The 19,876-nt window shown below is 22.7% G+C and overlaps 6 protein-coding genes across 6 annotated transcripts; 3 read left to right on the forward strand and 3 right to left on the reverse strand. All coding sequences in view use genetic code 6, as the record gives it.

The window, feature by feature from the left end:
- Window positions 1-735: 735 nt before the first annotated feature.
- Window positions 736-1,572, forward strand: TTHERM_00525120 (hypothetical protein; the record flags this gene model as incomplete). The annotated part of the gene is made up of 2 exons (XM_001028022.1): window positions 736-967; window positions 1,028-1,572. The coding sequence occupies 2 exons, from the start codon at window positions 736-738 to the stop codon at window positions 1,570-1,572; spliced, it is 777 nt and encodes a 258-aa protein (XP_001028022.1).
- A 745-nt stretch (window positions 1,573-2,317) lies between these two features.
- TTHERM_00525130 (hypothetical protein) lies at window positions 2,318-3,424 on the forward strand (the record flags this gene model as incomplete). The annotated part of the gene is made up of 5 exons (XM_001028023.3): window positions 2,318-2,496; window positions 2,554-2,607; window positions 2,722-2,848; window positions 3,002-3,159; window positions 3,214-3,424. The coding sequence occupies 5 exons, from the start codon at window positions 2,318-2,320 to the stop codon at window positions 3,422-3,424; spliced, it is 729 nt and encodes a 242-aa protein (XP_001028023.2).
- An 826-nt stretch (window positions 3,425-4,250) lies between these two features.
- Window positions 4,251-7,470, reverse strand: TTHERM_00525140 (transmembrane protein, putative; the record flags this gene model as incomplete). The annotated part of the gene is made up of 2 exons (XM_001028024.2): window positions 4,251-4,298; window positions 4,348-7,470. 2 exons carry the CDS (start codon window positions 7,468-7,470, stop codon window positions 4,251-4,253), a joined length of 3,171 nt encoding a protein of 1,056 aa, XP_001028024.2.
- Window positions 7,471-8,676: 1,206 nt separating this feature from the next.
- TTHERM_00525150 (U2 snRNP auxilliary splicing factor) lies at window positions 8,677-10,592 on the reverse strand (the record flags this gene model as incomplete). The annotated part of the gene is made up of 4 exons (XM_001028025.1): window positions 8,677-8,806; window positions 8,923-9,203; window positions 9,255-9,683; window positions 9,990-10,592. 4 exons carry the CDS (start codon window positions 10,590-10,592, stop codon window positions 8,677-8,679), a joined length of 1,443 nt encoding a protein of 480 aa, XP_001028025.1.
- Window positions 10,593-11,543: 951 nt separating this feature from the next.
- On the forward strand, window positions 11,544-13,053 carry TTHERM_00525160 (hypothetical protein; the record flags this gene model as incomplete). The annotated part of the gene is made up of 4 exons (XM_001028026.3): window positions 11,544-11,624; window positions 11,932-12,010; window positions 12,246-12,489; window positions 12,699-13,053. 4 exons carry the CDS (start codon window positions 11,544-11,546, stop codon window positions 13,051-13,053), a joined length of 759 nt encoding a protein of 252 aa, XP_001028026.2.
- A 530-nt stretch (window positions 13,054-13,583) lies between these two features.
- TTHERM_000525169 (transmembrane protein, putative) lies at window positions 13,584-18,786 on the reverse strand. Its single transcript, XM_012801075.1, has 4 exons — window positions 17,316-18,786; window positions 15,337-16,914; window positions 14,879-15,272; window positions 13,584-14,606 (listed from the first exon to the last, which is right to left on the reverse strand). The coding sequence occupies exons 1-4, from the start codon at window positions 18,520-18,522 to the stop codon at window positions 13,721-13,723; spliced, it is 4,065 nt and encodes a 1,354-aa protein (XP_012656529.1). The 5' UTR covers window positions 18,523-18,786; the 3' UTR covers window positions 13,584-13,720.
- Window positions 18,787-19,876: the final 1,090 nt, after the last annotated feature.

A 19,876-nucleotide genomic window follows, 5' to 3' on the forward strand; every position in this document is an offset into this window, starting at 1 on the left:
AATTTAAGCTATTATTTAACGATTAAATATATTATTTTCTACTCTTTATATTTTATGAATTTCTTTCTTTTAATCAATTAAACTTAACTATCTTATTGGATTTTTATATGAATTTATTAATTAATTATGATTGATATTTTCAATGAGTTATAAAATTGATTTTAAACTTCAAATAAATTTGTGAAATAAATTGAATACACTTGAATAGTATATCTTTGTGATTGCTTACTATTTTAATTATTAGTATAACAACTAAATAAATTATCTTTTTTACAAAACGTCTTACAAGATAGAAATTTAAATCAACTCATTTATTTATTTATTGTATGAATAACTTACTTTTATTTTTATCTATATATGAAATCAAGCAAAATATATTGTTTCATTTTTATCTTTCTATATATGAAATCAAGCAAAATATATTGTTTCATTTTTATCATTCTATAAATGATTCATATGTTTTACATTTTTTAAAAAATAGTTTAAAAAATAATTTAATAATAAACTAATAAGAAAATTCTTATTGTAGGATAATTGAGTTTTAAATAAAAATATCTTTACAATAATCAATTATTTTTATTAAATATTTTAACTGAAAAATTTAATTAAAATAATTTGCAACTTCAAAATTAATTGCGCAAAAATTAAGAAATTTGTAGAGATTAATTATAATTTTTTAAATTAATTTGATTCACTTATTTTAAAGTAGCACTGAAAAAAGATAAATCAAAAAAAATGAGAAAATCTAGCACTTCTTCAATGAATAGCTCAAAGAAGCAGTCTACAAACTTAGCTGACTCTTAAAAATAACAAATTTTAAGCACATTTGAATAGCAAAAAAAAGATAATATAGTTTAATAGTAGAGAAATATCATAGAAGCTTTGCAAAATTAATTAGATTAAGGAACAAAAACTAAAGAAGAAAGATTTGCTTATTTATAAGATATCTTAGGCGAAACTAATTTAGGTAAATATCTTTATTTAAATAAATGAGTCAAGGTTATTTATTATAAAATTTATTTAATAGGAGTAGAATTTTTCCAAACTAATCCGTAGGATTAAAATAAGTTATAAGTTGAATATGATCAAATTAATACAGCCATAAACACAATAAAATCAGCAAAAAAAGATACTAAAAGAAAAGAAACTTATAAAGAAAGTCCTTGTGCATCAATAGGTATAAATGAAGTGAAACAAAGAATGAACATAATAAACCCAGATTTCCCTCAAGAAGAAATTTAATTTATGTTTCCACCTAGAAAAGAAGTAAATAGCAAAGAATTATTTGAGCTGCTAAGAGTAAACTAAATACAAAAAGACCCTCTTACTGAAGCTTTAAAGCTTTTTTTAGATTAAAATGGGGAATTAAATAAAGGAAAATTAAACATAATGATGAAATATTTAGGTTATGGTTAAATTGACACAAAAGAAATGAATATTTTAAAAGATATCTTAGACATAGATTAAGATGGTAAAATTACCTAAGAAGACTTAAAAGAAGTATTCTCTGGTTGTAATAAAATTTATAAAATTCAACAATAAAATAAAAATGAAGAATAAGATTAGAAATGAATGTACGATCTAAAAAAAATAATTAAAACTAGCTAACAACATTTTAAATAATTATAAAATAAACTAAAATTATAATACTAATTAATCAATTAATTAATTTATTTATATCTTATTTTTTATTTTATATTTACAAATTTTAATTTTATAAATAATAAATATTTTATTAACAAACAAAATATTTATTTTATTTGTTTATATTTTGTAAAATTTATTTATCTTAGATAGATTATTTTAGTTAATATATAAAACATATGTGAAGATTTATAAAGGTAAAAATAAAATAGAATATTTTTTGTTATATTGTTATAAAGTGAACATATACATTAATAAATTAAAAAAATATTATTTTAATAAAAGTTAAAATCATAAAAATGAATTACATACATATTTATAAATGCTAAGGATAACATTCAAAGGGAATGTATTTTTAATTTACGTATTTACTGAATTAGCTTTATAAATTTTTTATTTTTTTAATAAATCATTTTTAAGAAAATGAGTTAAGAGCCACTACTTATTTTAATAATGGCTAAGAGATAGGATTTATTTTATTAATACTCTTGTTATTTGGATTAAATAGATGGAATTTTGTGTTTATTGTGCCAATGAAATTGCAACTCTTTTATTAATTGGCTTTAACTTAATAAAAAATAGTTATAAAACTTATGAATCTGCATTTATTTTATAATTTTTAATAAACTAAAAGATAATAGAAGAAATACATTATAAATTATTAATATTAAGAATGCAATCAACAATAACAAGCACTACTTCATTAACACCTTAGCAGATATTAAACTAAATTATAAAGCCTGAATATATAAAATATTACAGTGATTGGATTCATACTGCAAATGAAAAAGAGGCAAGAGGATTACAACTTTTAGGTGCTATTTATAAGCATAAAGGAAGTAAAAAATTTAGGTAAAGTTAATTTTTATTTCATATATATTTATTAATATCTTATAAAAAATAAAATAGAGCAAAACCTCCAAGTGTTCAACTATAACAGCTTCATGCCCAATAAGAATTCGAGTATAAAATTACATGAATATTCAAAATTTCAAATTTACATATTTTAGATTTGAAACATTTGAATAACATTCCCGTACATATAATTCAATTTTTTATAATTTAAATTTAAATCAGCTTCCAAAAGGCAGAAGAAATGTATAGAAAAAGTCAAATAACAAGTAGCTATGGTCAAGAATTTGGTTATTTGTAAAAGGATTTAAAACCAACCTAAAATGTCTTTAAATATAAAAAATGTTCTGATGTAATTAATTACTTTATTAAAAAAATAACAATAACCTTTAGATATATTAAGCAATTAAATTATTGCTTGCGTTCAATAACAGAATATAAATTTTAACAAAATTATTAATAATTTAGCATACTTTATATAAATATTAATTCATTAATTTATTAGTTACCATTTGCAAAGCCTTTGAGTGATTTAGCAAAATTATTTATTGACAATTGGATTGAATTAAATGATGAATTAGAATTTTAAGAGCTTGTTCTAGCCTGTTTACGTTCTCTCCATTCGAGATGCATAGCTCAAGAAGTTCCTAAAACTGAAATGAAGTAATGAAATATTTAACATATTTATTTTAAATTATTTTTATAAAAAATAAAAAGAACTAAGTATGAATGGAAGGAAGATTGGAATTTATCTAAGCCTATCAGAATCGATAAGGCTGGTAGTGATCTTAAAGCCTATAAAACAAATTACAATGCAATATTCAAATAAAGACTAAAATAAGAACACATAAACGAATAACTTAAATAATTAGATAACTCAGATTTTGCAAAGTAGCTTAAAATATTCAAGCCTTTTAAGATTAATTGAAATAAGTTACTAAAGTGTTTATTAATGTAATAACATCACTGTTTGTTTTTGCTTTATAATAATAAATTATTGCAAATTATAAAATATTCAATAAAAAATTATTTATCACTTTAATAATAAAATATAATTTACTTACTGTCAATATTAATTAATAAAATTTCAATTTGATTAATTAATTAATCTGGTAAGAATATTTTATAAACAATTAATTTTTAATTTAATCTAAAATAAAATTTTAAAAGATAATACTAAAAAAATTAATTTCTTCAATTTTATAATAGATAACTTTGTTTAAATTTTAAATAATGCTCTAGGGTTTTGCTAACTAAAAAATTATACCAAAATTTATTATTTTAAATAAGATAAAACTTCTATTAGATAGTTAGTTATTTACTTTATATTATTTTATTGATCTTGCAGTAAATAAATAAATAATTTATATATTTTTAAGTAAAATATTAGAAAAAGCTAAATTAATATAAAATTTTTTAATTAAAATGTTGATTTACATAGGAGTAAAAGTGTTTAATTTTAATAAAAATGAAAATTATTTTAGATAAAATGAAATTTGTTTATTATTATATAGAATTGAATATAAATAAGTACGTGCTAATAATTTATTAACATTAAATTATAATCTATATATTTATTTTATATTTTTATTATAAGTTCATATATATGATTTTATATATTATTTTAATTAGAGTTTTAAGATTTTTTGTTTAATCTGAAGATTAAACTTTTTTAAATTGAAAACATTTTATTATAAATTAGAAAATATATTTTGAAAATTATCATTGGTTAGATGAAGAGTATCTTTTCAATTTCATAGTTGGTTGGTTTTGAAAATGAGATTTTAAATACTCAACATCATCTAATAAGTATTTATTTAGTGATTTGAAATTTTTCATTTTTTAAAGTACATTTTCAGGTATTAAGTTTGAAATGTTTAAAGGAGATTTTTATGAGGGAACAGGAGTTGATTTCATGAATTAATTAGGTGCAGCTTCGGTTTAAAATAATATGATTCTAATATAAATTTATATGATAGTGCACAATATAGGATCTTCTCTATCTATCATGAAAAAGGCCTTTGTTGTTGGTATAATTTTATCCATAACTGAAGAATGGAAAGTAATAAGTCTGTCTTTAAGTAAAATAAAATCATAATCGCTGCCAAATATATCATTGTTGTTGGATTTTGAGCTGAAGAAATTAGCATTTAATATTTTAGGTCCATTAAGAATTTATTCTTCAGAAGAATCAGAACTACCAGAGAGTATTTAATTACCAATTTGCTTAGTTAAATGGTTGTCGAATTGTTTTAATTTAAATGTCAATTATTATTGTTTCACTAATTTTTCGTAATCCTCAGGGTATTTGCTAAATATCAAAGGGAAGAATTCACTGTAATAAAGTTCTTTTAGTTTGTATATAGGTTAATTACGGTATTTGCTTTCATATTGATTCAGTATTTATTTATCTATTACCTTTTCACAGAAAACGTCTAAATTAAGGCTAGACAAATTATCGATATGAATATATCTTAAAAGTTCTTCAATCAAAACACTTAAAGGCATTTATTAATGATTGATCTAAAATAAGTTAATTAAAAGCTAGCCTAACTAATTAGGGAAATCAGTGAAGAGTATTCTTAAATTTTAATAAAGATCATAGCATGGAAAATTACTTTTAGTGAATATTTCGTTGATAAATTTACTATCACTAATAGATTATTAAAGGTATGTTATCAAATCAAAATCACCTAACTCAGGAAATCCGTAAATATTTTTAACATGCTCAAACAAGCATCTATTTTAAGGATTATTAACAACACTACCGTAATGGTGAAGTAATAGAATTTAGTAGCCTTCTTACTCAGCAAAAATGTATTTTTTTGTAATGATCTTTGACTCTTAAGAGAAATCTTCAAAGTTTAAACAAATTCTATTGCATCTAATGTCTCTTTTCATAATTGTCATCATATTTAAGGATGTTATATTAAGATAAATATAATCTTTTGAATAGTTATCTTTGTGAGAATTTACTTCTTAATTGTTTGATTCGATTTAATTTACATCATAAGCAAAGTTTTCTATGTTTTGCTTTAAGTAAAAGCTTAGCTTTTACCAAAGCTATTAACGGTATTTTTCAGGAGCGAAGTGAGCATTTTAGATAACATCACTAAAAAGTTGACGGAAGGAAAAGTCAAGGTTTTTTAAATAAAATATTTCTTCTGCAATATTTGTGTGGATTATGTTTTTCATTAAATCTTTACGGTGGATGATTGACTTTTTCTCCAGATAACGTGCTACATCGCATAAAAGTTCAGAGAATTATTTGGTGGATTTGTTTAATATTCCTTCAACCACAAAGATTTTATCTTCACAGAGAGCACGCGTAATGTATAAGCAACGCATAAGCTTGTTGCGGTATTTATAAGAATCTTTAAATTTTTCAAATATACTTTTCATATTTAACAAACCTGCACAAAATTAGGAAGTTTTATTTAACTTTTGAGTTGCATATAGGCGAACTTGAGATGATTTGAGCATAAAAAGTAAAGCAGAGCTGAGAATATGTGATACAAAAACATACTTAAAATCTTAAAGCAAAATAACTGCAATTTCTGAGCGGAGAGAAATATCAATTTTAGCCATCTTCATAAGAATCTCACTGAATTTTTTTTAGTTATGAGATTCAAGACTATCGCAACGTAGAATGCGGTCTATGATATTCTTTTTAATTAAAATTCTTCCCATTATGTAAATTAGAATATTGTTATCAAGCATGATATCATCGATTCTTTTGAGTATAATATGAAGGAGATTATTGAATTCATCTGTTTAAGTTTGTTTAACTCTGTCAAAAAGTGAGTCGAAAATTAAATTGAGTTCTTATGAAAGATGGTTTTCAATTTAAAGAGGAATGCTTTCTTCAGTGACTAAAATTTACTCAATAGAACAGCAATACAATCCAATAGCTTAACTGTTTAACTATTACATCTCCATCTGTTCCCTAATTACAGAAAGATAAATTTACTATTCTGCATTTAACTTAGGTGAATAAATTTAAGCACTATTTTAGTCTGATCTTAATAAGCTTACACTCTATTTCAAATTTGGATTAGTATTGATATAACAAGATTAAGAAGAAATCTAGCATACTATATGATTTTAATGGTGCTCTTAAATGCACTTCCAACAATAAAATTAGCACTAATTTAAACTTGGATATGTATTTTTTCTCTATTTCTTTTTCTTAGGATCTTTTTTAATTTAAACTTGAGATATTCCTTTTTGTACACCCAATATATCAAGCTATTAATTTATATATCTATCTGAATCTTCATCCATTTCATCACATTCATCTTTATCTTAAAAATAATCAATATCTTCACCATCATCATCTTCAGTGGATAAATTGTTTTGATTCAAATTATTGTTCTTTTTTTTTTCATTTATTTTATCACATGTTAGACAAATGTAGGCTTCATTATCAACTCTTGCTAGGCACACTGAATTGCTAACTCCAGCAGAGCATTAGAGTTCTTCAGAAATCATTTCTGAAAATTCATTCTTAGCGCTTTCTTTGCGTCTTCTTATATCTTTACTTCTTCCCAGAGCATCGAAGTGAGCAGAGCTAATTTTAATTTTTGAATTAATGACTTGCTCAAAATCATCAAGAGATTTCTTTAACTCTTCTTCTTCATTTAGCTCTTCAAAGAAATTTTCGTTTTCAAGAATTCTTTAATTTTTTTTATTCCTTGACTCAATCAAAGTATTTTTTACATCGTCTTCAGCATTTTAAAAGCTATTTTTATGAATTAATTGGTTATCATCAAATTGAGCTTTCTTATTAGCGTTCTTGCCTTTTTTATTCTTTCTCTTCATTAAATTACTTTTATTTAATACGTTATCCAAAGCTTCTACATAGGGAGATAGTTTTTTACTGCTTAAATATTGCTTAACTAGTAAGTAGCCAATACCTAAAGAAGTGAGAGATGCGCCAGCTGCTATCAAGGGTAAATTATTATTTTTTAGCATTTTGATTAGTTAGATAATAAAATAGGGATTTATGAGTTAAGTAGGATAGAGGCAATCGAAGAATGACTAGAAGTGTTTCTAATTATATAAATTTTTAATCTTTCAAATGATTGTTCTAAGTACCTATAAAACTTGTTTGCAATTTTATATTTTTATAGATAATAATATTTTTTTGTTTGTTATTAAGAAATTTTAATTAACTTTTTTTTGATCAATTAATTATTCTTTCCTTTCTTTTTAAATTTTTTCTATCTTTATGTTTCTCTATTTTAATTAATTTTTATTTGAGGTTGATTTGCTTGGTTATTTGATATGAATACACTATTAAATTTCTTTAAAAATTAGAAAAGTCATGAATAAAATCAATGTAAATTAACATCAATATCCATTAGAACATTCTAGCAAATTTTAGAATAAAAATTAATCTAGAATAGATGTTTAAATATAAACATATAAAAGTTAAAAGTTTTATTTTTAATTGAAACAACAAAAATAAATAACTAAAAATAAAATGTTTTTTAAATAAAATCATCTTTTTTTTCATTTAACAACATTTTTTATTTTTTTACTTGGTGTTTTTCTTTATTTCTTTTCAGAAGTTTTAATTTATTTTTTTTTAAATAAAATAAACATTTTAAAAAAGCAATAAATATAAAATGGTTCTAAGAAAATTATCATCAAATACGGTATTTATAAACAAAATATCACAATGATAAGTATGGAAAAATACTTAATCACATAAAAATTAAGGAATTTTAAACTTTTTAAATGTTTAATCTACTTTCAACATAAAAACTTCTTCAAATTTAATTTTTTTTATAGAAATTTCATGCCAAATATTTCACATTTTTTAAAATAGTAAAGAATAGATGAATATTTATGATCAGTTAATGTGAGTAAAATCCATTTTAAACACTTTTAAACCGTAAATTCTAGATATCATTATGTCTATTTTTCTTTAATAAATTTTATTTTTAATAAAATAGACAATATGTTATAAAAATAGTTAATAAAGATGTTTATTTATTTTTATCTTTTATATAAATCATTTTCCAAAAAAATAAAAAAAAATCTTTAAAAAATGTACTTTTGATTAGTATTAATTAATTAGCATTTATATACTCTTAGTAATATTGATTATTAATAAAACTAATTTATTAACAATTTTATATATTGAAAACTTATTTATTTTATTTTTATTTTTGTTCACAAAATAGAAACAAGAAAATCTTTGCGATCAAACTTATCCTCAGGATAAAATGAAGCTATTACTGTTCTACGATTATATGTTCTTCCATTCAAACTATATCTTGCCTTCTTTGCCTTCAACATATATCTTTGTAAATAAAAAATATATTTTAATTTTTTATTTATAAAAAGTTCTTAGAAATTTCCTTTAAAAACCTCAAATGATATTTAGAAATTTATAATTTTAATGATATAAAAATTTACTTAAATTTAACAAAAACTTTTCCTATGCATGGAGGGCATATGCCTGTAGTTTTGCATGGCTTTGGGATTTCTATTTTCTCAACTGGTCCTATTTTCTCGCATTCTGTCATAACATCTTAATATAAATCATCTACAATGTCATCTTCAAATAGATCTTCAATTGACACCATATTTAATAATTGAATAACTCTACTTGGAAGAGAAGTAAATTCCGGAATAGTTAATAACTTTTAAAATTCGTCTTTTCTAATTAAATCAGAACCTCCTAGAAAACTACCACTCTATTTTATACGAGTTTTTAAAATAAAAAAATATGTTTGAATTCAATTTACATTATTAGAAGGAGCTAATTTGTTTTTTTCACTTTAAATTTATTGTGTATTTGCAAGTTTATTTTGATCTTTTGTGACTCTAGAAACTTTTAACTTTCTATCACCACAAGGTAGACCATTAAGTGCTTTAATAGCTTTCTCAGTGATATTTGGATCTTCGTATTCAAAAAAACAGTAACCTTTAGAAACTTGCTCTTTATTTTCATTTTATTGTTTTGCTACATTAAAGTATTTTAATTTGCCAAAGGTTTCACATAATTTTCTAACATCTATGTCTTTTAAATAAGTAGGCAAACCACCCATATAAATTTTATTCATTTGCATTTGCTACAAAGCACCATCATCTACATCTACCATAACATCATCATTTTATTATTTCTCCATATACATCCTAAAAAAGTATTGCTTGGGTTTTTCTATCATCAATTTCTATATTATAAAAAATATATGAAATTAAATAAATGTTTTAAAAATAAATTTCAATCTTTATCTTGAAAATAATATCATTTTCAAAAGAAAATGTAGATTTTTTGAAGAAAAAGTTAACAAAATCAAGCTAATATTTTTAACTAAAAGAAGTTATTTATAAAATTAATTATAATTATAAATTTATGTGTTTCTATCACTTTTTTAGATTTGAAAAAATATTTTTTATTGAAAAGATTTATTTTTGCTTGATTTTATTATAAATTCTCTCTTTTATTTCTAAAATTTTCTTTTAATCATAATTTTTACGCATTTTTAGAATTCAACACCCCTTAAAGTAAGAGCAAAGCTTTTGGCCAATTTACAACTCATATGCATAGTAGCAAATTATCCATTGGTCATAACATCTACTTTTACAACAGGTGAGGGTTCAGCTAGTTCTGGTCTTAATTTAGAAATTAGAATATTGAAGAACTCCTTAATTTCAATATCTGTAATCATTCTTGGTATATCAGATACAATTAATAACCAAGGGTTGGCTTCTATTAATGCATATCTTTATCTTAAATGATCTTGAATTGCTTCACAAAGTAATAATTTTGATGTTTTAGCTTTTTTGACAATATCTACTTCATAATCAGTTTCCTCCTCTTCAGGTAAGTCTCTTTTTCTTTTCTTTTTCTTCTTCTTCTTTTATTTTTAGCCATCTCCTCCATCTTAATTGCTTATTTATGTAGTATTCTCATCTTTGATAGATTCGTTTTTTTATTTTTATATGATATCTTCATCATCTTCCTCTTCTTCATCACTAGAATATTTTCTATGATCCTATTCAATTATTTATTCTTCAGCTTACTTAAACTCCTCTCCTTATTGATTATTATATTATAGTTAATTAATTTCGATATCCATTTTTCTCTCTTTAATAATATTGAATAATTCTTTAAACTTCTAAATTATGAAATTAATTAGATATAATATTTATGCACTACTAAATCAGTATTAATTTGATGACAATAGTATTCACCAAGAAGCTTTTTTATAAATCAAAATTTTAATCAAATCATAGACACTTATTATAATTACAAACAATTAACTTAAAAAATGTCATTATTTATTTTATTTTAAGGTATTTGAAATAATTCTTTCTTATCAAAATTTAAATCTATTTATAATGTTTCTAAAATTATTTCAAATCAAAAGAAAAATAAATACATTTTTTTATTCAATTAACAATAAATTAAAAAATTTTTTTATTTAAAAATAAATCTTATTTTTGAAAATTTTATTATTTTTTTGAAAATTAAATTAAAAAAAAAAATTAAATAGGAGCTTTTACAAATTAAAATGTTATTTAAAACAAACAAAATATTAGTCAATTAGCTTTTAATAGCCATTTTATTATTGATAAAATGAAAATTTTTATTTGTAAATTAAATATTTCTTCATTTTTTTTAGAATTTCAATTAATAATTTAACTTTTTAATTAATTAATTATCAAGCTTTGAATAATATTTAAAGATTAATTTATTTTATTTTCATAAAGGAAGGGAAAATGAATAGGAAAGATTAAAAAGAGAGAAAAAGAAGAGAATGAAGGAAGAAATCATTGATAGATTGATTGTATCTATCTATCTATCCTTTTTACTTGCTTTCTTCTTTTTGCTTGCTTGCTTTCTCACTTAATTAATAAATAAATAATTGTATTAATTGAATTGATTATTTGTATAGATAGATATATCTAATGTATGCTGTTAAGATTAATATTTTTAATGTATATTCTGAATAATAAAAAGGAAGATAAAATATAAATTAATTAAATAGAAAAGAGACTTTTAATAAATCTTAAAAAAAGGAGTCAAAATGGTCTATCACTTATTTGAAAGAATTTGTAATCCTGATAACTTTAAGCTTTCTGGCGAGGCTGCTCGTGTTAGAACTCTTGTATGGATTTATAAATAATTATTAAATTGAATAGCCATTTCATCAAAGTTAGCGATACTTCGATTTTAGATTGCATTACTCTAAATAGGGAATGAAATTTATCAAAAATAGCTACGTTTAAATTAATAGCTATTAATTAGATATTTTAAAAATGAAATTAGCATATTAAGTTATAAAAAATGATATATTATGGGAGATAAATAAATGCAGCAAATCAATTATTGAATATCTACTTTATGATTTGAGAAATTTTCAATAATCATTTTATACAATTAAAATATTAATTTGTTCTCTAAATAATATTTAGATTGCTGCAGGTTTTTCTAAAGAAGAAGCTGAGTAAGTAGCTTGGTTACAAAATCATTAGGTCAACGGTAAAATCTTAGGTGAGCAATTACTTTATATCAATATAAATTTAAAAATATCTTTATGGGCTATGGCAGTCTATCCCTGCCTTTTCTTAATAAATTAGATTAAAATGAGTTACTAATAATGAATGATTAATAAATTAAAGTATTAAAATAAATAGCTTTTATTATGGCAAATAGTTTTATAAATACCTTTAATTAACAAAATTTTTATAGCTTAAACATCAACATACTTTTTTGTAATATTTTACAGGTCTTTTTACTGGTGGTTTTGCTCTTTACTGCTGCAATAACTATTTCCACTATTTTGAAAGATATTTCCCTAGACTTAGATACCAACCTTTCACTAAGTTCCTCGCATAAGCTGCCACTGTTTACTTTTTCTTCAAGATTGGTGACTACTACTTCACTTCTAGAAGATACGGTTCTAATGATGCCAGAATGAACGGATTAATGTACTCTAATACCTACTACAGCACTAACAAGGAAGCTTTAATGTAATTAATTAATAAAATATTTGAATTATAAAAAGCATAATTAAAATCTGCCTATTCGTATCTTTTAATAAAATAAGATAAATATCCTATAAAATTCATAAAATAAACAATGAAACAATAAGATAATAAACGAACACTTCTTTATAAAATTAATGACTTTTTTATCACTTATATCCAAACATGATAATTTAAATCATTTTTTAAAATAGCTAAAACTTTGAACCCTTGAACAGAAAGTTCACTGAAGAAGAAGTTGAATAATTCTTAAGAAATGAAGGTAGATCTCAAGAAGAAAAGAGAAACTGGATCTACAATCCTCACATCCATGGTTCTACCGAAGGTGAATGGAAGGCTGACATCCACGAAAAATTCGATAGTGGTAAGGCCCCTTGGGAAAGAGAACATGTTAAAGCTAAGATTTTGGAAACTAATAAGGCTAAAATCGATGCTGGAGAAGAAATTCAACTCAAGCCCTTCAAAACTCTTAATCACTTAGATAAAACTGGTCTCCTCCACAGACTTCACCCCTTCATTTGGACTAATAACTGGACTCTTTTGGGTTGAGAAAAATCAAAGATTAGATAAGATTAATAATAAATGCATTTCAAATTTATTTTATTATATACTTCATGCTTGCTTTATAACTCCATAGTTAACTTGTATGCATGAAATATTTTCCTTGCAATAAAAAGTTCAGTTAAAGCTAAATTTATTTATTTATTAATTATTCTAGTTTTATCATAATTCATTTTAATGCAATTTATAATATTTATTTTTGATTTTAACTCTATTTTAATAGTGATATTTTATAATGAGTTGTTCATATTTAATTTGAAATAAGTATAAAATGAATGATATTTTATAATGAGTTTATATTTAATTTGAAATAACTATAAAATTAGTGAAAAGCAATAAATTTGGTTTTATTAAATTAACTATTTTTAAAACTTTATGAAAAATAAAATATACATTTTAAAATATATTTGGTGCTTATCACAAGTTATAAATTAGTAATAATTGCTTATCAATCAATGATTATTAGAAAGTTATTTGAACTTTATTAAAAATAAAATATACTTTTTAAAATATATTTGGTGCTTATCACAAGTTATAAGTTTGCAATAATTACTTATTGATCGATCATTAGAAAGTTGTTTTATTTATTTATTTATTTATTAAATTTAATACAAAATATTTGAACACATTACATGTAATTAATTATATAATTTATTCATTCTTATTTTTCTTTGTTTTTTATATATTGGTTCTTTTTGTTTGAAATAACTTAATCAATACCTTATTAAATTTAAGAAGGATTTGCCTTACCTTCAACGTCATCTTAACTAATAAAAACTTAATCCTCAAGAGTTTTAATTGAGTAATTAAAATTTGGATTAGTCTATAAATTACCTGCAGTTTGAATATATCCAGTTGGTAATCTTATTGGTGTGCATTATCCTTACTCTGGGTTTTCTGTGAATGAAAAATTAAGATGAGAGTTATTATCTTCATATATTTATGATTTCGTATTATCATTTAAGGGTCTTACTGTCGGAAGAAGAGTAGCTAAATAAGATGTTATTGTTTATGGGAAGTTATTATTAATATCTTTTGTTTAATAAACTCTATAAGTATAATTATCTAGAATAAGCTAAGAATCTTAAACAAAACAAGATTTATCACTATTAGCATTATGGTAGTTATTAGATACATTTGAAGAAGAAACATCTGTAATATTTCTAAGAGGCTAGTTTAACTTACTAAATTAACTTTAAAGAGGTATCCTTGGCTAAATTAATCTTTAATTTTAATCCTTAGTTTAAGGGTTAGGCAAACCCAAACCTTGTTTATCTTGTAAAATACTTTGCATTTTTTTGATTTTCATATCATCAAAATTTTAAATTTGATTAGAAATACTAATGTCTCTTTAAAATAGAGTATCAATATTTACTTAACTTCTAAAACTTCTAGAGTTATCTTAATTAGATAGAATAAATTTTAGCTAACTTCTTATTTTTCTTACATGATTAACTTAGGAAATTCTAACAGTTTAAGCAGAAAGCATTTTATGCTTTGGATTAACTTTCCTTAAAAGAATAGCCTGGTGAACATTTAATCTATATTAATTAGTTTAAAATTTAGGAATCTGATAAATTATTATTTAATAAAGTTAAAATTTAATATGATTCCTCATTAATAAATTTACACCTAATTTAATTAATACCTAAAAAAAAAAAATTTAGGTCATTTATTGGGTTATTTAGGGAGAAATGAATGTGCTAATTAACAAGGAATTATTGTATTTAATTTTTTTATCAATTAAAATTTTACTATTTTATGTTCAATATATTTATTATCAAAAAAATTAAAGAAGTTAATCTAATATTACCTCAAAAATTACCAGTGTTTAAATCTGCTATATTTGTGAACTTGGGATGAATACTTAATTGATTCTCTTAATTCTTTAGAGAAGAAGCAATTAATTTTACTAATAATTTTATGAATGACCAGAATTAATTTGGTTAAATTTTTATGGTAGTAAGAATAAATGATATTATAGATTAGGTAAATGGTCTAATAAGCATGGAGTACGTAAACAATTAAACTGAATATTATTTTTAGTGTATCAAAGGCTGTATTATCTATAAAAGTGCAGCTTATAACAATAATCATTTCAACCATACATATATTTTTATCAGTTTTATTTAAAGAATGTTATATGTAAGGCTGGTATTTATTTAACATAATCCAGTAAATGAGAATAGTAATTAATACACTTATACCTTTTAGTAAATAAAATAATAATTAATATTTTTTTAATGTTTTCGTTTTTTAATATTTAATTACCTTTAAACATAGAATTGCTTAAAAAGAAAGATATGAAAAAAGAAATTATAACTCTAAGGTAGACTCTTACTATTTCCCAGTAATATGTTTACTTTTTGTATTCCTGTGTAATACTTCCAAAACGATATAAATTTTGAAAAGAATCAAGCTTTGATTTCTGGCTTCTCATGTAAAATAATATCGAAAGTGGTATGACAAAAACCCATATAAAGATTAGAGGTATGCCTAAAGATACTGAGTAAAGAATGTGGTCTTTATCATAGCATTATCTTGTTAAATAGATTTAAACATATTTGTCTGAACCTATGGTCCTGCAAGAAATAAGTTCAAATAGCGATTAGGAGATGCTACCGTGAAATAAGATAAAAATGGTAGAAATAGAAGCAAACAAGAACTTTTTATGAAATTTTTAATTAAATAAACATCTTTACACTAAATAAAAGAAAATTGTAATAAGGCAGAAGTATATTATCGGAGCTAGCTAAAGAATTATTAGTCTTGCATAAGGCAAAGGAGAAGATTGTCTTAAATTTTTAATCAAGCAATCAACACTGAAATAAGATACTTTAATAGGATTACTTATAGACGTAGTTAAATTAATAACTTCCAATGGGAATAATAGATTAAAACTAAAAAAAGATGTAGAAATAAAAAGATAAGTGATTAGCATTTTTATATATATTGTAGACTTGTCAGCTTCTGCACTTGTTCCAGCTATAAACAAACCAGTTTTACGCAAATAAGTTGAATAAATTTGAGATTCTGCTTTAAGGATAATTCCCCTGACAACTAATATAATGTAGATAAAAATCAAAATGATCAGAAATACGTTTATATAGGCATGAACATCGAATGAATGGCATTTAGAGCATGTCTTAAGAGATGAATGAAAATAAGAATCTTTCCAAACTTCTCCATAAATGTCGCATGTTTCACACAGAGGTCCAATCCTACCTTCACTACAGTAGTTAGTTGAAGGGTCACCATTACAAAACAAGCTATTTACCTAGCATTAAATAATTTCATCAGTTTCGTTATTTTTTCTCCAATAACCTGGTTTTATTTATATTTAATTAGCAAAGCATTAACTTGCTTTTTCTTAGGGGCATGGAAGGCAAACCTATTCAGAAGGAGATAGTGTTTAAGGGTCTTTTAGCTGATATTTACCTTTTGGGCATACACTGCATTTAAATAAAGAGGATTTTGTAGAATCTGTTTGAATTTCTCCTTTTTAGCACTATCTAAAGTTTAATTCAATCTAAATTAAAGAAGAAGAAATATTAATGAAATTTTTATTTCCGTCTGAATAACTAGTATAAATAGGTATATCCTATATTTAAAGGAAGCTAGATTATCTATTTCCAGGTATACCAATAACCTGCATACTACTAAAATTATAGCATTTTTTAGAGTATGAAAATTCTGTAACTTCATCTAATTATAGCAAATTTGTTGAATTACTAGCAATTATAGCTGAAGCCTTTGAATTTATTATCTCGTTTACAACTTCATCAACTTGTGCTATGATTAAATCTTGTTCAGATACTTCAGATAAATCTATCATGTTGCCTTCCTCATCTTTTTTTTGTGAAATAAAATCAATATTATAAATAACTTTTGAAAAAATTATTTTTAGTTAATCTTATCAGATATTCAAAATTTAAAATTTAAAAATTGATCATTTATTGATGATATTTAATACCATTTTAAATAATAAACAAAGAAGTAAATGGCCTATAATTTCTTAATTATTTGTTAATATTTTTATTTGATTCAACACTTTTAAAAAAATGGATAATTATTTTCTTAAAGATTTCTTTATTTATTCTATTTTAATTCTTTGGTATAATAATGATTTTTAGGTATTTGAAAATTTGATGTAAAATAATATTTTTTTGATAAAAAGGTTTGGCGAAATAGAAAGTTTGCTTTGGTTAAGCAAGAAATTTAAAAACAAAAAATTTAAATTTATAAGTTACCATGCAGAAATATGTTTAAACCAGGAATGCTATGACCACTTTAGATTTAAAAAATTTTGTAATTAACTTATTAGCTTGGATTTATTATTGTATAATTGTATAATAAAGATATGTATTTTGAATATGATGCGATATTATTTCCAAATATTTTTGCTTTGTTATTTAAGATTGTGTTGTTGTATCTATCTTTTCCATATTCGATACTTGCGAACTCTAGATTTCTAAAATAAAATTAGTTTTGTTCTTTAATGAAATTAGGTACAACATTTAAATACCTGATTCCTCCTCCAGCTATTAACGCAGTATTATTTAAAATGTAGTTGTCTTTCATATTAATGCTAGTTGAGTCTAAGTGCATAGCTCCACCTGAAATTTATGCAGAGTTTCTAATAATTGTGTTTAGAGTTAGTGAAAAATCTATTGTGTTGATATAGTTTGTAAATAAAATAGCTCCTCCATTTATTTATGCATAATTTTCTATGAATTTATTATTATTTATAGCTAATTTAGTTGAACATCCCTCAATAAACATAGCTCCACCATTTATCATCTAATTTCTCAAAAATTCTGAATTTTCTATTAATAATGAATAGGATTGCTTTAATGTGAGCACTGAAAACATTTTCTTAGCATAAAGTGATAACACACTTGGAGCAAATTTAATTGTATATTAGTTTTCTGAGAAGAGGGATGCTTATATAACTACTACAGATTATTCTAAATTTATATATCCTGCATATTCCTAATTCACTATACTAGAAAACTAAGTAGATATCTTATTATTAATTAAGTTCATCATGATAGATTTAAATTTTGGCATATCAGTTTTAATATTCACTATAATATCTTATTCTTAGTTATATATTTGATAAAATAGTTTTTAGTAATAAAAGAGAATATTTTAGTTATTAATAAAATTTGTAATGTTTAAGTTGACGGTTTGGCATGCAAAGCATTGTATTGCATAAATAAATGAAGGGAACGTATTGCTCGTTATAAACTCTAGTTTGTTTTGTTATGTAAGATTATTATTTTTAATCGCCAAATTTGTTGAATTTAATTAGAAGATACCTAAAAATAAAAAAATTGGCGATAATTAATTATTTATTATATCAATATCTTTTATTATTATTTGGTTATACTGAAAATCAAAGTTTGTCATTACAACTTTTGCATTTTCCCTTACATTAAAAATATTAATACCCATAATTGTATTATTATAAAATTTAGTATCTTAAATTTAAAGTAAAGTATCTTTTCCTTCTACTTAGAATAGGTGTTGCTAAATTTAAGATTTAATAAAAATATTATTACTGAAGACTATGTTTGTAACATTGTAGAAGTTGATGAGGAACTGAATATTGTTAAAGGTAAATTCAGATTACTAAGTTTATAAAAATGATTATTTGTTGAATAAAAGGTTCTACACCTAATCAGTATTTTAAACTATAAATTACCAGTAACATTAAGAAAATTCAACATACTTTAATTTATCTTAGAATAGTAATATTTCTGTTTCAGATTAATTGATTTGTAAGAAAAGCTATTAAAATTTTATATTGGTTAACTTTGAAATAGATTCAATTAGTTTTGGTGTTAATAAAAGATTTATCTAAGGAGGATTTGAAATATCATATTAGTTATTATTGTATACTCCTTTTATGAGAAAGCTATAATTTTAGAACTAAGGAAATTAAGGGATAATAGAAAGTTGGTTTGAATACTAAAGATATATTGTAACTAAGTACTTAGTAGAAGCGGAATTGATGATCGATGAAAGACAAGCTTAATACATATTAAAAATATTTGAAAGAGACAAATAACTTGTTTGGTAAATGTCAATCGAACATTATTTGTTTGGTTAAGCTTTGCTTTCAAGTATTAAGTCTAATATAAAGAAGCTACTTTATGAATATCCATGAATAATTAGATTTTCAATATCTTAAATTTGTTAATTTTTACCTGTAATGCTACTTTTTTCAAGATAAAACGCAAGCAAAATAGGATTTTTGAATTCTCTATAAAAAATAATTTATGGAGATTTATCTCTAATAAAGTCATTAGAGTGAATAAAATTAGATAGTGTTTTGCTAAATTGATATATTTGTAGGGAATTTTCATAAGTTAGAACGATCAGAAGCTACTCAGATAGCTTCTATTCTATGATTTAAGCAGATTATAGAATGTGTAAAAAATTTTAAATAGAGACAATCATTGGGAATAGTATTTTTCCATCTTAAATTGTGTAATATTCATGCACTTATACAAAATTCTGTTGAATGATAATTAGATATTACTTGTTATTACTCAATTTATTTATTTTCAATTCTGGTGTGTCTCTTGAAAAGTTTACCATCTAGATTTTAGAAACTATTTATTAAGAAACCTATGATTCGATTTTAACAACAATAAATGTTGGATATTAATTTGATCTATAAATTAGAATATGATTTTAATAATCATAAAATATATTTTTATTAAATAAATTTTATTAGTAAGAAAATTTAGTTATTTTTGATAAGCTAAAATCATTTTATAGAGAGAAGAAAGATATTATATTC

The sequence above is a fragment of the Tetrahymena thermophila genome (genome assembly GCF_000189635.1).
Source record: "Tetrahymena thermophila SB210 genomic scaffold scf_8253811, whole genome shotgun sequence".
NCBI classification, from domain to species: domain Eukaryota; phylum Ciliophora; class Oligohymenophorea; order Hymenostomatida; family Tetrahymenidae; genus Tetrahymena; species Tetrahymena thermophila.